At 42.0% G+C, this 22,649-nt stretch overlaps 1 protein-coding gene across 1 annotated transcript; it reads right to left on the bottom strand.

The window, feature by feature from the left end:
* Window positions 1-1,420: 1,420 nt before the first annotated feature.
* blmh (bleomycin hydrolase) lies at window positions 1,421-21,128 on the bottom strand. Its single transcript, XM_080511571.1, has 12 exons — window positions 20,999-21,128; window positions 18,759-18,956; window positions 17,728-17,837; window positions 16,605-16,746; window positions 15,694-15,782; window positions 15,510-15,602; window positions 7,461-7,616; window positions 7,194-7,352; window positions 6,923-6,990; window positions 6,332-6,449; window positions 5,978-6,044; window positions 1,421-1,735 (listed from the first exon to the last, which is right to left on the bottom strand). The coding sequence occupies exons 1-12, from the start codon at window positions 21,006-21,008 to the stop codon at window positions 1,587-1,589; spliced, it is 1,359 nt and encodes a 452-aa protein (XP_080367697.1). The 5' UTR covers window positions 21,009-21,128; the 3' UTR covers window positions 1,421-1,586.
* Window positions 21,129-22,649: the final 1,521 nt, after the last annotated feature.

Raw genomic sequence — 22,649 nt, 5'->3', positions numbered from 1 at the left:
GAAATTTACTTCAGATGTCTTTTTCTCCTCAGAATTGGGAACTTTCCCACTTCCAATGTTACTCTTGTAGAGCAGCATGGTTTTTGTCTAAGGAGACATTCGACATACTACGACTACTACTGGGGTTAAACCCATGCTGATGACTGGCGTTCCTTCAACCGGACAAAGGTGAAATGTTCCAATTCAGGAATTATTCCCAATTTCCTCTTAAACATCTTGTGAAATCATAGGATTTAGCAAACACACACCTCCCTAAATTCAACCCAGATTAAGAAAATACCATTCCTCCTAGGGAAGATTTCTGAGCAGGATATTAATCAACCAGCAGTCAAATCCAACCTCATCCATCTTTAGAAAGTGCAAATTTTCAAAGCTACCTCACCGTCACTATAATTCACAAAGTAAAGCAGGGCTCCAAAGCCTGGCTCGCCTCCAGGTGCATCCATCTGGTGGATATGAATGAGCTTAAATAAAGAAATGCTTTAAAAAAAAAAAAAAAAAGTGAGTGGGCTGATTTGAGATGAAGAACCAATGTTGAGCAATGCATCGAAATATTTTACCAAGTTGCATCTAAAATAGAATATTTAGCAAGGATTGTTTTTTTTTTTATTTCATGTTAACGACAAATACAAGAATCCAAGATAGTTATTGAAGCTATGGTGAAATAAGAGTAAACTCTATTAAAAGCTGCCGTGGTTCCGGGACTCCGGCAGTCGGCGCCGATTGGGCTTCTTGTTTTAGTATCCCACTGCGAAAGGTACGAGGTCGTAACTCATCCCACAGGTCGGATCCACCACTGGGAGGTCGGTGGGTGACGGTGGTGAGTGAGCGGGGGTGGTGGGGGGGGTCCTCACCTCAACGGGACTGTTTTAAAGCAGAGAGCGGAGGAACGTCACCGAGGGTGCGATTGCCCAGCCTGTGCAGGAAGCGGGCGGATTTTCACCTGGCACGGCCTGACGCGACTGCCCTGTACAGAAATGAGCGAGCGCGACCTTTTCCTGCTTTCAACATTCCTGGATCAGCAATCAGGCGGGACACAGGCAGAAGATATAACAACAAATGGGTGTGCATGAACCCACATGACTCACTCAAACACATGCACACCTATGCTTCTTCTCTGGTTTACATTGTGTTGATTGCCGAGAGGAAGTTATGACAAGATTGTGAGTTACTGGAAATCCTTCAAGTGTTATTCCAACAAGAGTAAATCAATTCAGTATTGTTTCGTGAACAAGATGTTAGCTGGATGAGAAATGAGCTCAGAAGGTGAAAACGGGAAAAGTATTTCAGTTTCAACTCAAATTGTTGTTTTTAGCTCCCGTCTCTGCAACAAAGCAGCACGGCAGTGACACAGTGAGACACAAACGCCTGGTCTAAGAGAGAGGAAAACAGGAAGCAACAAAACACACAGGGGGCCCAGTAAAAAAGAAAACAAAAACTTTATTTTTCTAGAAGATCGGGCTGTTTTGAAAGAAGTGTTGGGGGCAGGGTGGGGGAGGTGGGGGGTACTGAGAGGTAAAAGCAGCCGAGGAATAGGGCGGAGTTAAAAAGACCAGAGGCTGGGGCTAAAACCTGGATATCCGCAGTTATGCCAGAGCTCCCATCGGGTCCCAGGCGGGAAGTACGACGGGCTCCTGCTTCATCACTTCCATGACGTTGGCGGGAAGGAACTTCTTGTCTACCACCACCTCGTACACGTACTCGGAGAACCAATCGTCCGTCATGATTAGGTAACCTAAAAGAGATGGTGGGAACAAGAAGAGAAGTCTGATCAGAAACGAGAACCGTGACCATGTGATGCCTACCACCTCTCATCCTTCAAGCTGGTCTCTCCAGCTCATATCTCAGAACGGCTGAAACTTAGCTGTCGTCAAGACCAGCTGGTTTAAAATGTTGTCCATCCTGCTGGAGCTGAACAAGAGCAGCAAAAACTATGAAATATTGTCATATTCCGAGACAGTGCCATTTTCATGACTGAAAATTTCAAAGGATAAAACGAAGCAGTCTTGGAGCATCTTTGTTTGCGTATCGACAGAATTATGGGGTAAAAATGTACTCTCCTTTTATTTCTGCATTTATTTTTGTTTTGCTGCTTTCTTTTCACACTCAGAAACATGGAAGATTTGAAGAATCCCCCCCCCACACACACACACACACATGATTCGCAGGAACCTTTCCCTTCAAGTCAAATATAAATTCAATATTTCTGCTTCACCTGCTCCCTGTGCGGTCCGACAAGCACACCTTGAACTTCTGATAACCTGCTGATTTCTGGATGACCGTGTAGCTCCTTAATGAAGACGTTAATCAGAAAGAAACGAGTGTGTGTTTCTACATAAAGAGCAGCTGAAAGCCAGCGCCGAGCTGACCCACACAGCAATCCTGCTCAGGGACTGGGAGCCAGGTCCTGAAAGGACGTCATTTTACTCATCCTTTCGCTCGACTCCACATTTCGCTCGGACTCACTTTTCCCCTCATGTGTGCAGAACAAACAAGCGCATCTCGAGTCGCCCGTCGTCGACGTCAGGCAAACCGCAACAAAACAATGTATTGGGGTGGCGTGCGCGCTGTGTATCAGTGTCCTTCCAAGTACGCAAATCTTCGATGGCGCGTTGCCTGGTTCTCACTGTGGGATCCATGTGTGTGTGTTGATGTGAGCTTCCTGGAACCCGCGTGTTGGGTGGCATGGGGTGGGTGGGTGTGTGTGTGTGTGTGTGTGTGTGTGTGTGTGTGTGTGTGTGTGAGTCTGAATTTTGGGTGATATTTGTTTTTAGGGATAGGTTGACTGTCCCGTCTCCGAACAGATGGACGTACTGGAAGCTAGGAGACGGGTCGAGTTCAAAGCGGTCGTCTCACGTTCCAACTTGAAAGAGACAGATTCTCCTCCGCTCTCTGCTACTGTGACGCAGCGTTTGTTTGGCTTTCATGAGACGGATAAGAAAAAGTGTTAAACAATCACGTTAACGCCTCGTTTAAAGGCCTTGGAAGAAAAGTCCTTCATTTTGTCCCAAACCAGAAAGAGCTGTGGTGTCGGGCGTTCAAAGGCCTTGCTCAAAGGTCCACAGCGGTGCAATAGAGAGGACGAGATCGGTGGCTTCACGACCCCCCCATTGAAATCTTTCCAGTCAAGGGATTTGAACCAGCGACCATCTGGTTGTAAGGTTGTTTTACTTACCTCTTGACCCCCGGTTTGAGAATACTTTTACCCTTCAAGTCTGGACTCAGGTTTCACAAGTTGATGTCAACTTGTTTATGTGGTCATTATACTTTATAAGACGTATGTAATATAACCTACAGAATAAAGTATATACGTCATGTAATAAATGATGTGTGGATGACATTGGAAAAGTGTTAAATTACCAAAAAGACATACAAGGTTTTATTTAAAAAAAAAAAATTATGATCATGAACTTTATGATAGCATCAAATTTGGGTAAAATAAATATTAATTCTTTACCCTGTCAAACTATTCCAGTGCTTAAAAACACAAGCTTTAACACATTTTAAGGAGTTGACCTCAGGCTAATATACTTCTAAACTCCCAGGGACCTCAGAGCGTGTTGCCTGCCAAGGATTTGTTGAAAACAGTGCAAAATGTATGAGTTGTGGAGTGAGCCAACTCATAACAGTGCGTGTGTGACAGCTTAAAGATGAGGGCAACAGAAAGTTAAACCTCTCCAGAGAGAGCCCTTCAGCATGAGGAGGAAAAGTTAAAAAGGTCTGCGGGGAGACATTAAGGCTTTACAACCCTTATAAATACAACTTCTCTTTTTTCAAAATATTCTCCACTTATATTTCATCCGCTTGTTCTAAGAGGATCAACCTGTACGACAGCGCGAGTTCTGCTTCATTGCTGAACGTTCTTTATACTCGCTCTCCTCGTCCTTTCTTTCGCCAGTGCCTCCCCCCCCCCCCCACCCTGCCGCAGCTTTTGTCAAACAAACAAAGCCTCAAGATTCCCAAGTGAACTCCACTTCTCAAAACTTTTGTTCTCGAAAGCTTTATTAATTTGGCTGCTGACGGGCTTGGGGGCCCGGGCCTTCCCCCCCATCTGCTGGTGTTTATGGAATAAGATATGCGTGAAACACATTTGATTTGACTGAGGGGTTTTCACATGTTTTCCCAACAGTCACCAAGGTTTGTGGGTTCAAGCAAATATTGTGAGTATGTGTGCGTCTCTTTGTGTGTGCATCCTGAGCCCTATGTGTGTGTGTGTGTGTGTGTGTGTGTAGCGCACGCTGCCAGACGATGCATGACTGACCTGAAATACTCTCCTATAATTTGCAGAGGAATGTCGAGTCCAGAGATGGAGAAGAGAGGGTCAGAGGAAGATGAGAAACAACGATGAAAGGATGAGAGGGAATAACAACTGTAGTCTGGGGCAGCGGTGGAGAGTACCTGCTGTGCTGTGAGGGCCGTTGAATAAGGAAAACAGCTGTACCTACTTTGTGGTAAACGTTTGACATTTTGGACTTTGATCCTTAAAAATATCTTACCGGCGATTTGCCTAAAACCAACTTTGCTTGTTGAGTTAATTTTTAAATTGTGGTTTAAGGAACCAAACAAAAGCAAGTGACCACACACACACAAAAAAAATAGAACGTCAGGTTCAAAAGTTCCCGGTCTTCCCTTAATGAAGTCTACACACTGTAAGCTTAAACAATAAAATACATCCTTGAAAATATTTTTCCATATGAATGTTTGGTCGATTTGCTAAATGTTGTGGATAGGCATTTTATTTCTTTATATTCTAAAAATTATTTACATCGCCTCGTGATGTAGAAACTGCTTCATCAGAAGATGCCTGGTTTGAATTTGGGTCTTGCTGTGTGGGTTTTTTTTTTATGTTTTTGATGTGCGTGCGAAGCTTTCCTCACTCATACACACCAGAATTATTCTTTAAAAATGTGCACGTGTTCGCTTATTTCAGTTGCAAGAATAATCCGAGATGATACGTCCAAAGTAGACGCTGCATTTCACTCATACAGAAGATGAATGGAGAGAGAGAAAATAAAAAAAACAGAGCAATTTGCAGAATCTATCAGTCTTCTATACCACTTCATTGAGGTGCTGGAGCCAATCCCAGCACAACATGAAATGATAATATCCAACAACTGCAGGAGGCAGAATCTTTTAAAATGAGCAAAGAGTTCAACAAAACCTGGATTTGCCATCCAAATGTGAGCAGCTTTTCACAAGACAAAAACTGAATGAACCCAGTTTAAAATAATGTCACACGTTGCATTTAGCAGCAGAATCTTTACCCGAGCTCTGAAGTCGCCATCTACGTCAAAGTAGTAAAATCAGAATTGCTGCCTTGAGATTAAAGATACGGTTCATGTTGCACATTAAGCATTTAAATTCCGCCTGAAGTCACTCAAACATTTCACAGAAAATTTCAAAATCGATCATATTTCCTCATTGAATTGTTTGAATGAATGAACGAATAAATGCATAAAAAAATGAATGATTAGGAGTTAATAGCGCAGCACATGATGACGCTATGCTCAGAATGCATCAAATAAAAGAAAAATGTGAAAATGCATCATCACATAAGACTTTGTGAACTCTTTGGAATCACTGTTGGATGATTCAATAACAGCAACAGGCCCCACAGGCACAGAGCTTTAAAAAAAAAAAAAAAATAGAGAGAGAGAGAAAAAGAAAAACACTATAAGGTCAGATGTGAGCCTTTATAAAACAGGACACAGCCAATTACAACTTCATAAACCTCTTGTTCTGACCCTGTTCTTAATTAAACAGCTCCAAACAGGAAAATTATGGTTTATAACCAAACCAGATGACTTGGTTGGAAATACATGTGAATGCTTCCTCAAACACATCCAGGTGAAAGCACCTTTTCAGAGGTCGCATCTCGGCAAGCTGGTTGAAACACATGGTGCAGAGTAAATCGAGCAAATAAATAAATAACACTCTCAAGGAATCGGGTTCGATTAGGAATGGGGTTGGGTGTTACCTTTGTTCCCACGGTCGTCCCCCCAGGAGTTTTCCACCCTCCACTTCTCGTAGCCTTCCTTCACATCCTGAGAGACGCAACGACAAGACAGCCGATGGGGGAGATAAGAGAGAGAGAGAGAGAGAGAATCAGACATGAGAGGAAAGAAAGTGTCCCGACAGCTGGGCTTACTTACGACGGGGGAAATTGACAGCACAATGAAAAACTGCAGCGGATTACAGCAGTGTAAACACACAGCAGGACTTTCATGCAAGACACTCTGGGAAACTCTTGAGCGCGTGTTTTCTGGTTGGTCAGTTTGTGAATGGATACCGAACAGGCGAGTTCCTGGAGAGTACGTCTGCGTGAGCGTACCTTGTCTGTGACCGCGGTGAGGATCATCGCGTGGGTCATGAGAGAGTCGCCGAATATCAGTCGCTCTGCCTTGGAAAGATTCTTCACCGAGACTCCGAACACCAGCTCGTGGTTGAACCTGCGTGCAGCGTACACACAAACCCAAACTGCTTTAGTACACATCCCGTCCATTTCACCTGAAAGTTCATGCCAACTTTGATAACCGACTAAATTATAATCCAGCAAAGCTACAAAGTTATTTTTAGATGAAGCAGTGGAAGAGAGGACCATAAATAGCCAAATGTGCCGCCTTCTGAAGTCTGGGATTTTGCGTGGGCTGAAAAACAGCTCACCGTGTCATTTCATTCTCAAGCATGAACGCAGAAATGAGGCAACATTAAGCCTTCGCCTCATTCCAGTTATAATCTACCAGCACAGAAAGGGGCCTGTCTGAGAGATGAGCCTCAGTACAGATGATACCAGACCGCCAGGCGCCAGCGGCTCGGACATCGACGCTGCTGCGCCTGAATTTCAAGGCCAAGTGACTTTCTCATGACAGGACATGACAGTTCTGTTGACTCGCACACATGGAAGTTAGTCATTTATACTCACACATTCATGTCGTTGATGCCCAGCTTGCCATGGAAATGTTTCCCAACGTCACAACCGAACCACACCGCCTAACAAAACAGAAAAAAAACAGTTACATTTCAATTGGGCGCGCACAGACACACACGCAATTCTACTTTATTGACCAAATATCTAAAGTACAACTTACCACAAAAAATGTATATTTGAGGAAATACCAGTGTAGTTAAAAAAGTGTGATGTACTGCAACCAGGCTTTTAATTTTTCAAGATTTCATCAATGATCCCAACATACCTCTCCATCCTTGATGGAATCAGCTGCAGCCTTTTTAAGCAGCTGGATAGGCTGGTTGTTGTACAGAGTGCTGCGACCTCCAACCATATTGCCCAAAAACTCAACACTGTACAGCTTCCCGTAGGGGTTCTGGGGCCGAGGATCGTTGACAAGGCAGACCTGAGGGTAGGGCGTTACCGCGCAAAGTTTAGACACCGTGAAGCTTTATGCAATAAGTCTTTAAGTGAGATTTACATGTCTGCCTGTAAAGCCTGAAGGGTCACATACTTTTTCCTGAATGTTGTATAGAGGTTTGACGTGCTCCCTGTAGAATTCTTGAGGGGTGAGTGGTCCCATGCGATTGAAGTTCTTATCCTTGTCCCGGTACTCCCAGCAGATGGTCTCAGGAGGGCTGCCTAGACAAACACTGGCCACCCGGAACACCTGTAAACCACAGGGGGGGGGGGGGGGGGGGATTTATCATAAAAGCACTGCCCTGAAATGTTAACAATCAGGCTGTTTATGGCCTCCAAAATGAAAAATGTTTTAAACCAGTGATTTTATTGTACATTTATCAGAAGTGCACTAATTTCACCCATTAACCATAGTATCCTCTTGTGAAAATGCGTACAGTGCCTTGACGTGTCATTTTCCCCCTCTTCTCCAGCTTCTGATCTTTCCATTCACCCATTTGCAGTGCACACCCTTCCTCTCTCTCTCTCGACACCATGTGCGTCTTCCTCCAGCCCAGACGTTCAGGCCAAGTCCCCGCGGGCTAAATCGAGGTTGTTTGGACTTGGCCGTCTGTCATTCTGGTCCTTCCAACCTCTGATATAGTTATCTGTGGAATTTACCCTTTTTGCTTCTCATTTCTCCCATCCGCTGTTCTCTCCAAGGACTCCACACGTGCTTTTCCTTCCAAATAGGATTAAGGAGGAACTGAGAAATTAAGATGCAGTACAGACCATTGTTGGTGGTAGATAAAAGAGGCACAATTAGACGGTGATGTATTGGGTTGAGACGGAGCAGATGCACATGCACGGTGGGTCCAAAACACGGGGCGATTGCGCGGATGGATGGTGATACATCATACTCCAACAGCTACCTAGTATCAGAAGGTACACATTTCTAACAGGCTTTTATTCAATTTTCAGATGTTCAGAGAAATTAACCTTCTGCCAGGCTGAATATAGAACTGCCTGCAGCATTATTTTTGGCCGGGAGTGGCGGACTGTCGCAGCCATAGCAGAAGTTTCCCATGCTCAGTTATTAAATTCCCCTCACATAAAGATGACATTCTTGCCTTTAGCCGAGTAGACGTCGAGTCTACAGAGTGCGCCATTCTCACCCCAGAAATGCTTGCAGAGAGACAAACACACACAAATATGCATAAATTCAGGCCTGGCTTACCCAAACAAACAACCCCCTTCTTCATTACAGAAACACGTAAAGTCACAAAAGTACAGACGCACACAAAAATACACACATGAGCTGAGTCAACAAAAGGCATCTGTTCAAATCCTTCGCTTGTTAACCTCTGAACCGCTTCGTGTTTAGACTATCGTGGACATGACTACAAGGTGTCCATCTCTTTGTCTGGTTTCTGTTTGCCCAAATGCCTTTGGTACGTCGAGAAGATCCCTCCTCTACCCCTGGATGGCCCACGCTTTACTTCCCAATCGTCTTTTATGTCTTTTTCTTCCAATAACAACGCCGCTCTTCCCAGTAAATCCTTTATGATTCGCGTTACGTTCCCCCCCCCTCCTCCCTTCTTCCAGATGACCCGACACATCCTGTAAAAATCACCCTCGATGTTTGGATCAGCCTTGTGCCCACTCATCATGCCTGGCAATGCAAATAGAGGAGATGTGAGAGGCTGGGCTCGCACACAGAGGCCTCAGTCAGACAATAAACAGCCACAGTGACATAAGAGGAGGACCAACATTGAAACACCTGCAGACCAGTAGACATATATACAGTACACGAGTGACAGTAAAGAGATACACTGAGCTAGAAAACGGTAGACCTGACTTGTATCTTATTTATCTTTCGACATAAACCGGTTCATAATACAAATATATTAGTGCAAGTGAGCAATCAATTCACAGCACAAAATATTCAATGGGAAATACAACTTGTGATCATTATTGAATTATTAAACCATCTGGGATGACGGTGTACTGGAAAAAACAAAATCCACAGCAATTGCTTCCCTACATCAGTCCAAGTTAGTGACTGCCACCCAGACAGGTACTGTGAACACTGTTTAGTCATTAAAAACATGATGGAAGACAATAAGGCATCAATATTGCCTGATTTGCCTGTATTGTCCCCAAAATAAAGAGTGTGTGTTTATTTATAGCTCTTTCCATTTTTAAAGATAATTTAAAACATGATTAACACCATGTGATTTCATCAACTTTACAATTGAGCCAAAATCCAGTTTATAAAATCAATAAAAGAAAGTCAACCGTTGAAAAATTAAGACTGCTGGCCACTCCATCAGCGACCATTATTCATAACATCTGTATATATTAGGTCACGTTTGGACTCCAGTTTCAACACCCCTTTCTTTCATACCAGAATAATCCAAAAAAAACATCGGAATTGTTAACAGTTTTCAGGATCCAGCTGATTATATATGTGATCGTTAGCAACGTGTAACTTACTCTTCAGTCATTAGTGTAAGCTGGATTTCATGTCAGTGACAAGGTGAGTTTGCACGTCTGGCGCTAAATCTCTATCGGCTAAACTGCACATTTATTGTGGCTGAAGTTGACTGACGATAGTATCTGCAGCACTTATTTATGGATATAATGTTGGTTTGTGTAAAGAAAGTATTTGTTTTATTAGTTTAGGCTTCTGAACAGACAAGCCCTGCAAAAAACAATCTACCATTTCTATCAGTCATATACCAGAGTTAAAAAAAAAAAGAAGCTCTCCATTCATTCCTAGCAGATAAATGAAATGTAATTAGTTATTATATTTCACATTTGTATTCAAGATGATGTGCAATGCCCATCATAAATGGGAGACTTAAACCAAATGTACAGCACATCTGTGAGCCATTATGTTTTATAAAATACATCCGACTGCTATAATGACTTGTGTGAATTGAGAACAAAGTTCTTTTTGTGCCATTTGTTTTGGGTTTTTTTTTTCTCCACAGGAAGAAACAGAGAGGATTTCTGTCTTTTGTAAAACAATTATCAGTTCCCCAGGATAATAGTGCCATGATTAACAGGTACATAAGATCCATCGATAAATGCTGCAAAACCTTGTTGATGAAAATAAACCATAAACTGATATTATAAACAGTCTACTCATTGTAATTGGGTCAGTCATGTTCAAAGCATGGCTGTACTAGCGTCAAGAGACACCAGACTGAGATCCCTTTTCTCCAGTTCCTCACAAGTTTCTCAGACACGCTGAACTTTCTCGGTGGTGCTGTTGCAGGATCCCACTGGCATGCAGCGACATCTTGTGGTCCTCGATGGTGTATTTCAATCAAGTTGTTTCGGAATACAGGTTGCATGACCAGCCATACAACTAAAACAAGTACGACATCTGGTCTTGAAACATTTCTTTTCTCCCAATTCAGCCGCTGGTTTGGAGATTTTTCGAAGACTAATGCCACCGGCTGAAGCATATCGAAGTAAAAAGGTTAAGTCAATGTGATCTATAGTTAAAACCGTACCAAAACATCTCCTGTGTACGTTTTAAAGAGAAGAACTTGCAGCAGCACATTTTGCTTTTTTAAATTTCTTTCAAAGGGTGTCATATCATACAGCTTCCGCATGGGTTTTGTTGGTCAAAAACATTGTATTCAAAGTTTATTGCACCCAAATCCAGATTTTCAGCCATTTGAATATTGGATCACATGAGATGCACTGAGAATCTCGTGTGTCTGCATGAGCTGGACTGGCTCCGCCCACACATGCCCTTCTTGGGAAGTGGAGGAAGTACTTCCTCTCGTGGTGCCATGTGCCAGAGCGGAGCTGTCCGATTGTGGGAGGGTCAAAGGGAGGGCCTTGACTGGGACTGGCTAAACCCCAGATGACACCATATAGGGTTTGATTTCTGACCTGCTGCTTGGAGCGCACACTTATTTTTTTTTTTTTTAATGAAGAGATGACAGACTTTCTTCTCTTGTGGGATGTCATTTCCAGGGATGGGGACGCATGTAACTGTAGTAAAACCGTTAACATCAGAAAGTGAGTTTTGCACATAGAACCATCAATGCATTCTTTTGTTACGTTGTGAACATTTAGAGTTTAAAAACAATTGACATGCTTTGAAATTATTTTCGACTCGTTTATGAAAATCGATTATTTCAAATCACATAAAAAAAAAATATATATTTGGGGCTGAGGCGCTCAACACTTGCTTATAAAAGGTTCAAAACTAGTTCTCGCCCAGCTGATCTCAATTTGATGCAAAGCATGCGGCTCATTGCTACTCTGAAGTACATTTATAAAAATTGTGTAGAAGCTGGACTAGTGAGTGTAAGCAAATGACACCATGCAAACAGTTTGGATAAAAATGAGTGAGGTTTTGATTAAACTTCCTTGTTTTGTAAACATGCAACACATGTGCTCATTGTTGCATTCGGACAATTGCAAAAAGAAATTCAAGAAATGCGAGCGGACAACTCAGAACAGGCTATTCTGAATCAGGCTTTTCCTGAATCCCCTAACAATGACACAGACCCAGGAACCCACCCACAACGAACAACAAACCTGCACAGCCCACGGCCTCGGAGCTGCAGCGGGAGGACGTTACTCTGCAAGTTGACGGCCGTCTCGTAAATTAGACTTGTCTTAAGAATCGCCCTGTGAATTCGGAGCCAAGGCCAGAGCCGCACACCAAGTTTCTGATTCCATGACGCAATGGAGCGCGGAAAAGGCTCCAGCGGTGGCGTGAGGGATACCATCTGTGTACGTTTCATGTGCGTGGAGTTCTGCATGTACAGTTTCCACTGATTGTGCCGTTAATCGAGTGTGTGTCGCACAAGGCAGGAGGAGCGGCAACACACACCCGATACAGCATGAAAGAAGAAAGGCTGGCTTTGAAATATTAGCCACCGAGAGCATGAATTCTGTCGTCCACATTGAGTCTATGAGTTCATTCACTCTTACTGCAGTAAAAAAACAACAAAACACGACACTCAGACACTTGGATTGATTCGGTTAAATCAGCCACGCTCCGGGTTCTATATGGTGAATAAAAGCAGAGACGCCGGCCCCTATTCCCTGTCATGGGTGTGCACGTGGGGCCCAGTGTTGATAAAGACCAGGGCGCAGTCATAGCCGTCACATCGGGCGGATGGACAGCATCACTTCCACACACACACTCGAGTAGGACTGACACGGCAACTTTGATCTCCCGCAAAAGGTCCCACACGTGCACATGTGGATGCAAAACGGATGAGAGCATGAAGAAAACGCCAGCTTCTCAATTTGTGGGAGTCCAAGAAAACCAAGGCACGTAAGCCCACAAACACTCAAGGGGGCTCGAGTCCACAAACAAACTTTGAAATGAGGGCAAGCATTTGATGGTCTGTGAAACCACCACTTCTTTTGAAAATCCAATCTATAACCGAGATGAAAAGTGGATTTGCAGAACAAAATTAAAAAACAAAACAACAAAAAAACCACAACATTAATACACACAATGCACATTAAACTCTTGAGGACTACTGCTCGTTCAGTGGTACCTTCAGGTTGTAACCAAGAATCGGGTGCAAAGGCTCTGCAGTCAATAATCCCAATTTGGTCATAATTTGCAGTGTTAATGTGGAACAGCGCTGTTGTTCTGAATGAAACAACTTGTCATGTTGATGGTGGAGGACCACACAGCTTACTGCCAGTGTGCCAAAGTCCAATACAAAAAAAAAAAAAAAAAAAAAGAGAGACTGAATAAAAATGTGAGGGCTGGGTTTTATTCTGTCTTTCTAAAAATACACACAAAGACACGTGACTGAGGAGCATTACTTGAGGCTCAGCCATTTACATGATGCAGATCGTATCTCGTTAACTTGACCCGAACCATCAGAATTAAATGTTGAATCTGGCGCCCAGACGTTTTGGGACTCCTCAAAGTGAGTTAAACCTTCACAGAAACGCACAAGTTGGTGACTTGATGTTCAGATTTTAAAGGTCTTTCATTTCCTTGTCTTTCCTTCACTCTTTTTTGATTGAAACGGTTTTCTTATACACCCATATTCTCCAATACTTCATCCCGTAGAGTCCACCAATTATTTTCCCACTCAAGGTACTTATTCCACGACCGTAAACCGGCTCATTATAACCAACTGTTCTGCTTTAGTTAAATTAGTCTGGATGTCTGCATCTGTTATATGTTGTCGCAAAAATATGTTATATGTTGTATGGACCAAAAATATGTGATGAGCTCATCAAGTTAATGAATACAAGCTGCTTCCTTTAATTTGTTTGATAGATTTCACAGCATAACTACTGTAGATACATGTCATCTGTCTCTTACTACATTTTTTTTTGTCATTTTCTGGTTTCCTTGGGAACTGGTAAAAAAAACACTTCAAGTAATAATCAATAAAACAATTTTTATATTGGCTTCAAAGTGCATTTTCAGTGTCATCACCTATTAATAAATTGAAAATGCAAGAAAATACTACATATGGAATAACAACAAAAGCATGGCCAGAACAAGATGAATGAGACACTTAAAATTATACACCCTGCTGTGTGAATCCTATAATCAATGTTATATTAGATTACTGTAGGTAATATGTACTTTTGATAATGTCAGAACAATTTGAATCATCACACCAGTCGTTCTGTTTGGGTTTTTTTTGTTGTTTTTTTTTTGCCATGACTCAATCCTCTGTCGTCACAGGCCGTGACAGAGCAATGTTTCACATAACAAAACGCTTCCAGGTGGACAAACAAACACGCTGACTGTCCGTCGCCTCTCGGCCTCCACACTACCATGCCCTGCACCCGAGAGCCATTTTCACCGTTATGTGTGTGTATGAACAAGTCTGTCGCGCGCGTGCGTGCGTGCGTGTATACCTGTGCGTGTGTGGAGATGTAGTGAAACCCAGGACACTGTTTAAACAAGCAACCAGCCCTCAGCACAATACAAGCCAACAGCTGATAGCAAAGTCCTCTTGACTAGACCCGTGTCGCTGTTTGCGACAATCTCAATGGAGATTGATTGACGAGGTTGTGTGTCACGCACACACAAACTAAAGCATCATATCTACACAACGGAACAAGCCCGGCCAACAAAAACACATACCACTGTGTACATGACGGCGTTTAGCTGAACACGTACAGGCACACATGACTCAATTGTTTTCTTGTCTATTTGTTGACAAGCGCAAGCTCACTTATCAGGTGAAGATGTATTATATTGTATTTTTTGTTGTTGTTCAGGCGGATACTTGTTCCCCTGATGTCACACAGCTGAAGATAGTGATCTTGTTTATGGAACAGACCAACATCTGACAATGGAGAGTGATCAGTGTGCACATGATTTCTTTTAATCTCTTGACCTTATCCAATCAGTGATAGCGACAATCATTTTGTAGTACTTTGTATTCCTTGTTAAATGTACGAAATTAGTGTCTCCCCTGCTATTAAAGAATGAATAGAGTGGCTTTCATCCTTAATCGAGTGTAGGTAGAAACAAGGAATTGTGTGCGCTACTTATTCATAAACGGTCTATAATTTTGTAAAACAATGTCTGCAGGTGAATATTAAACAAAGCTACTGTTGTATGGATACTGTTACCATTAGTTAAAGCTCTAAGAAAGTTAATTACAGCCTTACCCCTAATATCACTCTGCAGGCTGCTTTACCATTTGTTTCTGCTCAGACATTGCAGTATTTTATTATTTGACAGCTCCCTCTTCTGGTAAAAATAGAAATATCTTACAAAGTCAAACTTTAATGTCCAGTATTTTCTTATTCGCTCATGCACAATTGCTGGATGCAGCAGTGAGATCTAAACTCATACAGTTATTTAATGTACATGTTTTAACCAATCACAATTAAGATATTAAACCAAACCAGCCCTGAAAATGACTGGACACATCAATAAAACTGAACTATACACTACTCTTCTTCACGTCTCTTCTACACACCAGCCCTTTAATTCTCAATAATTTCTTTGATTTCTTTTTCGGGCTCACGTTACCCACATCCCGTTAACTCCTGTATAAAAATCCAAAACAATCCTGATTCCTTCAAATTACCCCAGAATAATGACATTAAAACGTCCATTGGTTCTTCAGAGGACCTAAACATTATTATTGTGGGAAATAAACAAATGCAAGTTCTTTTTCAGCCTCACCTCCTCTATCATCGTGTCCACAGCCTCAGACAGTTCATCTTTAGTAGCATCACTGGCCACCATGTTCCTCAGTCTCAAGCAGTATTCTCTCAGCTGCAACACACCGGGAGGGAAAACAATAGTCAGCATTGGCTCGTCAATGCCTCCACTTGTCTTCCAACATGGAGGAAGTGTATGAATGTACCTTATGATTGAGGATGTCATTCATTCTGCGTGAAGCCTCTGAGCTGTGCGACTCTGGGAAGCATTTCTTTGGAATGACACCATATTTTTCTGAAAACAGGACAGTATTAAGCAATATTGTTAACACAATTACACGGTTATTCTTGGAAGGATTATTCTTGTCTGTTAACTATATCTATAAGTCTGTTAACTGTATGTTGTGATGATTTCTTTTCTGCAGCACTTCACAATTATCCTTTAAAGTAAAGTGCGTTAGAATTAAATTCAAATACAGACCATTACTCATACCACAACAATTACAGAATATAAAATGAAAGAGATGTAAACATCAGTCAAGTGATATTCTCAGTCTGTACCAGGAAAGTACCAGTAGAGACAGTTTCATTATTGGAGTAAAGTTATACGATATATGCACTACACTTGGTTATACAACATAAATATAACTAATGCCCAAGTCTAATATTAAATCTACTAAATACTACTACTAAATACTAAATGGAAGCGTGAGATAGAACGGAACAGAATGCCTAATGTGACATTCATAAGTAACAGCAACAACAATAAAGAACATTTAAGATAAAATTATGTGTCGGAAGTGTCAGCAAGTTTGACAAAGGGTCAAATTATGATGGGTCGACGACCGGGTCAGTGCATCTCAAAGTGCAGTTTATGCGAGGTCATCCTGGACTGCCAAACAAAAAACCAAAAGTTGCCCAAGAAAGGAAGGAAAGAACTGTCGAACTGGTGACGGGGTCGTAGAGGGAAAGACTTCAGTGATCCCACCGAGCCACATTTGGGATTTCTGAGAACTGCGCTGATCAGCGGTCCAGCGCATTGGTCACAGTGGTAACAGAAACAACCACGATGTGAACGACGTTAAAAGATGACGTGTGAGCTTCAACAACAACGAACCGATGAGATTGACCAGCATGTCCCACTGCCCTCCATCGTTGGTTGGATTAGACAGAAGGAACTGGACGAGGCGTCCGTCTACTGGCTCCTTCCTCTGTGCCGTCTCCACACAGGCCTGGAGGAAGTAATAGCAGCGCTCCACCTGCAGAGAGAAGAACACGACAAGGAGACGCTGTTAATAAACGGAGAAATTGTAAACTATCCCATTATGTAGCCTTCTAGGCTTCTATGTAGCCTTCTAGGCTACATAATGCGATATATATAATGGCATTCAGCTCAAGTTGCAAAACTGAGACTCCACACTTGAGTAGGAGGATTTTGACTTCTCACACGTTTGATCTTGTTTTAACATTCATTGTATGGTATAGTAGGGACCTTTGAATAAAATGTATTTATACTTTTAAAGTCATAACATGCAAAATCAAAAGCTCTCAATTAAAATTTGTAAAGAATTATCTATCAGAGAAATTATCTCATTGTAGTAACTTAGCAGGGTGAAACCTATAAAGTCAGACAACTGAACCATTTCATCAAGACTTTATTTTGAAATCAAAGCATAATTAGTATCAGGCCACCTTTGGACACCAATAAATTCACACCTACACCTTTACCAGACTGTCGTCTCTACAAAAGGATATAAAACATGACTCGTTGGGGCAGTCGGTATTCAAGAGGCCTGAAAGATTTGAGAATAACGATGCGAATGGGATCTGAGATTCGAGCCGACTCAACATCTCAGACAACTGTCTCAGAGGGTATATACATAGAGCTTGACCTTTTCTATCGCCAGTGCGACATCTACAGTCAGGGGGATTCTCCAACGTATGCATCGAACAAGGCTAACGAGGGACTAACAAAAAAACATGAAGCGATGTGTCACTCTGACGTCAACCCGGGAAGAGCACTGACCACAACAACACAAAAGAGGGTTTTAGGAGAACAAAGCCCGTATAGTACAGGAGCGAGGCATAATAACTCTGCGGCACTGCACCATGTGTGCTCTCTCACACACGCAGACACACACCGTGCACTGACTGCAGGACAACAAAAACATCCCAAATAAACTCAAAACTCAAACACACGACGGAAACAAACACGTTCGTAATCCAGTGTTACGTCTCACCTTGTCCCAGAAAAATAGATAGGATTGACTAAACTCAAACTCCTCTATGTTAAACTTCTTCATGAAGGGGAGTCGCATGACGTTGAGGCACGAGAAGATCCAACATCTCCCTGCGAACAGAAAAAGAAGACATATTTAGAAAAATGTTCAGGGTACTGAGGCTTTAATATACGAGTGTCAGATCAACATCTCTCACACACTGAACTTGAAGATCAAGCATCACTTGTTTATTAGGTCACTACAATTAACAACCAAGCCGGTCCAATATTATTAGCACAAGATCAAAATTGGTAGTTGAATGATTGCTGTGTTGTAACTGGAACGCTCACAAAAAACAAATAAACACTCGTCAGCACTGCTGTTTCCGAGACACTTAAAAGTGAAACCATCTGTACATCTTTTGAGGAGCAGTCGGTGCACTTATGAGTCAGCTCAGATTGGCCCCGCCAACATGCATGTTGTTGTCGCTGCGCCGCTTATTGTGTCAGAAAGACGTTAAACCTGAAGCCTGTCAGCTGGAAACACTGCCACAGTTTAATACGCCGCAGAAAAAGCTCGGGGGCAAATTAATGACACAACTAGGTGGAGATTATTGTCAATATTCCGCCCGTCGGCTTATTTCAATTACCCACTTTACTAATATTGTGCTAATTTCACACAACAGTGCAAGTTCAGTTTTTCGTCACAATTCTGATTGAACAGAAACAACATTTGCCCAACACATACAGTATATTTCTATTATTTCAAAGCAAAACAGAAGGTGAAGATTTAAGCAATGATGACCTACTAGTCCATGTTTTGGTCATGAGCAACTAACATTTTATCAAAGCAACGGTGCAACACAAACATCCAAACAAGTACATCTATAATTTGTAACTGCAGTGACAACATTTTAGGAGCACATGAACAGTTGCTTCAGCAACATCTTCAATAAATAATGTTAATAAATGCTTAATAAGTTGATTATTGGGTGGTGGCCCTAGTGTGAATATAAAACCAAGTGTCAACTCCTCTAACGCATCAAATCCTACCTGAGTTTTTCTGGTTGGTGACAGGTTTGCCCTCTGTCGGGATGGAGTGCTGGAAGATGTGCACAGTATCCTGGACAGTCTGCCGGTGCAGACAAACCTCCAGCGGGTCGATGCATGTGGACACGTTCTGAGCCAACAGGTAGCGTGGCTCGGCCCGCAGCCGCTTGAGGAAGGTGGCTACCTTATCCTGACTCAAACCTTCAGCAAGCGGGAACGGGACAAACAGGAGAAAAGAAACAAAGAAGTGGTTAATGGTGAAATAATGGAGGAAGAAAACAGGCACTTAAAAATTCTATAGTTTACAAATGCTTTCTCCCATACGGGATGTCTATGTTAAAAGGGGAAGAAGGTATTTCCTACCATGTGCTGTCCAAATTCCCATGACTCGTTTGTGCACTTTAGACACGTACATTTCCCACTTAGGATCTGACTTACGAGCACTCATGCGTTCAGATGTTACAATAATGCCTGGAAAACACCTGATCAATAGTCATAAACCAACAGCACATCGTATTTTACAATTCAGATGTCTGGCGCTTGCTTTCTTTTTTTTTTTTTTTTGTTCCACCCTCCATGCAGAGATCATCCAAGCAAATGGTCACTTAAGGATATTGAACAATTTTAAGATTGTAGGTTAGGTGAAGCATGACGAGAGTGGAAAACAGAGAGGCTGTTGAAAGCAAACATAACTCTCTCGTAGAACTGTAAGTGCAGTAGCTGAGGGCTGATCAGAGGTGGCTGGCATCAATCACCTGTCGAACACACTGGAAAGCTTGTCTAGTCCCATGTTATGGGGAAATGAGGGTCTCTCTCTCACACTCACACTCACACTCTCACTCACACACACACAATATGACAGAATCAAACTGACACGGCTGTGTGGTTTGTAATTCACTGAAATAATAGTGCAGCGCAATTAAACATTGAGAGGGACATTGCCTAGTCATGCATGATGCCGAGAGTTCGACCCGTCTCTGGGCCTGTTATGCATCCTGTTATTTTCCACCGACACAGAGCTGAAATGAACTGAGCTTTGCAGATTAGGACAGTGTCAAACTCCATTAACTGTCACGCTCGTATTATGAGAGAGAAAAGGAAAAGCGAGCCTACGCCAGAGAATATTTCAAGAAAGAAGCCAGTGTGGAGCCTGTTTGCCTCAGAGTGCAACAGTTGAGATATATATATATATTTATTTATTTTTTAATGAAGCCGATGAGCATAGACACATAATAAATGGGAAATATGCAAGCGATAAAAGTTGATTCAGCGCATTTCCCACCAGTAGTGTCTATAAACAACGTTAATTGTGTTTGGAAGTTTAATAGGTGAGCCTCTCAAAAAGGGGCTGGATAGTTATTCAGGTTGCTTTCGACCCAAATGGTGAGGGCATACATAACATTGGTTTTCTATGGAAAGGGGACACGTGCAGGCAGCTAGGGTGACTTGCAAATTTACACATCAGTGGTTGTACAGCTAGGTTTATGATAGCAAAGCATTTTATGAGCTCTGCCAGATGGGTACAATGGTGAATTAGAGTTGGGTTAAAAACTGATATCTTAAAATATGATTTGCATTACTAGAAAACAGGTTTATACCACACGAAAGAATCTTATATTGTGGTTAGAAAAATCAGTGGTGAATGAATGAAAACCATTTGAAGCCGATTTAAACATAATGACCTTTGGGTTATTATATAATAAAACGAAACTGGGATTTGGAGCAATTTCCTCAACTATTTAGCTTGGATGAAAGCTTACTTAAATAGCAGTGCTAAAACATGTCAATAGAGTCCTATATTAGGCTGACTTATCTTTTAGAGACATAGACTCTCGCTGAAATGAGTAAATCGGTGTCAAAAAAAGAGTTTGACAGCTTTTAGCACGTCAATGTTCATTCTGAACGAGCTAGCTTCAAGAGCTAACAGTCCCATTTCCTGGAGCGAGTAATTTTTTGTGTATTTTTTTAACCAACAATATGGGGTGTGTTATCGTTCAGTCTGTGCGGTTTGAATGCCGGCGGCGTGCTGGCAGGTAGTCGGTGTGAACTGTCATCCTGGCGGAGGAAATGCGGCCGGTAGCGAGCCGTGCTAGCAGGCTGATATGCTAACGCAGCGGAAGCTAACTTTAGCCGTTTCGCTCGCGCTCCATCAGCTGTCATCCGAAACACAGGCAGCCTGCGCTCCGCCCGATGCAGACACGACCCGTCGCAGAGCAAACACGGGGCGTTGGCACTCGACCTACCAGTTTCCATGTCGCCGAGGAGCTTAAGGAGTGGAGTGTGTCGTCCTGGAAAGTCACCGGCTCTTTGTTTATCTCATTCACCGAGTCGTCAGTCAGTCAGCGGCAAGCGCGACACCAGGGTGCGCTCGTTTATGGACTCCCGGTCGGTCTTTGACGTGGCGGTTGGGCGGAGTTTGCGCATGATTTGGACGAGTGGGACCAAACCCACAGCAGGTGATGTGACCCCCCCCCCCAGAGAGTCACGACTGAGAGGCAACTGTGCATCACCCGAGGAGAGATGATTATGACAATCAACACCATTTACATAATAATTCTATTGCACATTTCAGACAAGAAGATTGACAAGAGACAATAAAACAAACGAACAACTCCGCAAGCATACATACGAGTGCACGTGCATGTACTCATACAAAACGCACACAAATCAACAGTAGTTAAGATATAATAACATGGGGAGACGAATGCACATCAGTTTGGTAAAACATTAAAACGGGTATAAGAAAAAAATTTTTATCAATACAATGCATTGCAGTGCAAAATATCCATATCAGTAATTGTAAAGTGTACAGGTATTCTGAATGTAAATAATACTAAATATAAAACTCCAGAAAAGAGAGCTTCTTCTTCTTCTTCTGTGTCTCGGCTTTACCTTTTGCACACTGTTTCGGTGCGTGTGTTTTCTTAAATATACCTGCACACAATGCATGATGGGTTAGTGGATGAGCACTCATGCCTCAATGTGAGATATCCATGTGGAGTTTGCATTATTTCCCAGGACAATAGATGCAAAAGCTTTGCTGTTTGTCTTGATGCTTGTGTAGCTGAATTTTGATACACTATTTTGAAAAACACTGATCTTGTGTTCAGATCCTACTGAAAGCTCCCAAAGCTCCACACAACAAAGGTGTTTGTGAATATTCACATGCAAAATATATATTACGACACTAACAATGTTCTATTAGTTGAGCAATTTGGTATTTTCTGCCTTTCGCAATAGTTATCAAACCTGTATACCCACAAACTAAAGTGTTGATCTGTCAGAAAGAAAACCTCTGATAACTTTCTAATATTTCATAATGGGACAAATATAATTGAAAGTAAAAGTATCCAGCCTACAATATTAAACAAAGCTGTAAGGTATGTGAGACGATCAGAAGACTTTGTGACAGTGTGAGAAATCAACCAAGTTTATATTTAACACACAAGGACATCCTGTTGAACCAAATGTTTGATGTAAAGTCTTATTTATTACATTTTATCGGAGGTTATTTGGAAGTCTGCAGGGAATCGGCTTACTGTTTGTGGTTGTAGAAATACAATACTGTCTTTGAAATTTCATCAACTGAGTCACACATTTTTACAGTGCATTGTATGTCAACTGTGTCTTTTTAGCTACACCGCAATTTCGTTGTGCAATTTTATTGTACAATTACAATAAAAGCTTCTAATTCTAATTCAAATTCTTAAACTATAAATTAATCAAAATGAGGAATTATCTTTTTATTATCATTGCTTTAATTTTTTCCCCATTTCCATAGCAGTTCCTTGAAACAGGCACTGTTCCTATAAAAAAAAATTCCTCTTAAAGTTATCGTTTTCCTGTAATCGTGTGTGTGTGTGTGTGTGTGTGTGTGTGTGTGTGTGTGTGTGT

This window comes from Blennius ocellaris (genome assembly GCF_963422515.1).
Source record: "Blennius ocellaris genome assembly, chromosome: 2".
NCBI lineage: Eukaryota > Metazoa > Chordata > Actinopteri > Blenniiformes > Blenniidae > Blennius > Blennius ocellaris.
The sequence above is the reverse complement of the archived record's forward strand: the minus strand, read 5'-3'. Positions and strand labels throughout refer to the sequence as shown.

Bases quoted from the DNA above. Each gene is read 5' to 3' on its own strand.
- blmh (XM_080511571.1), bottom strand. The intron at 7,617-15,509 runs GTGAGGCTGAAA...TGTGGTTTACAG, and splicing joins TGGACACGATGATAGAGGAG to GTGTTCCGGGTGGCCAGTGT. The intron at 1,736-5,977 runs GTAACACCCAAC...CATCTCTTTTAG, and splicing joins GGACGACCGTGGGAACAAAG to GTTACCTAATCATGACGGAC.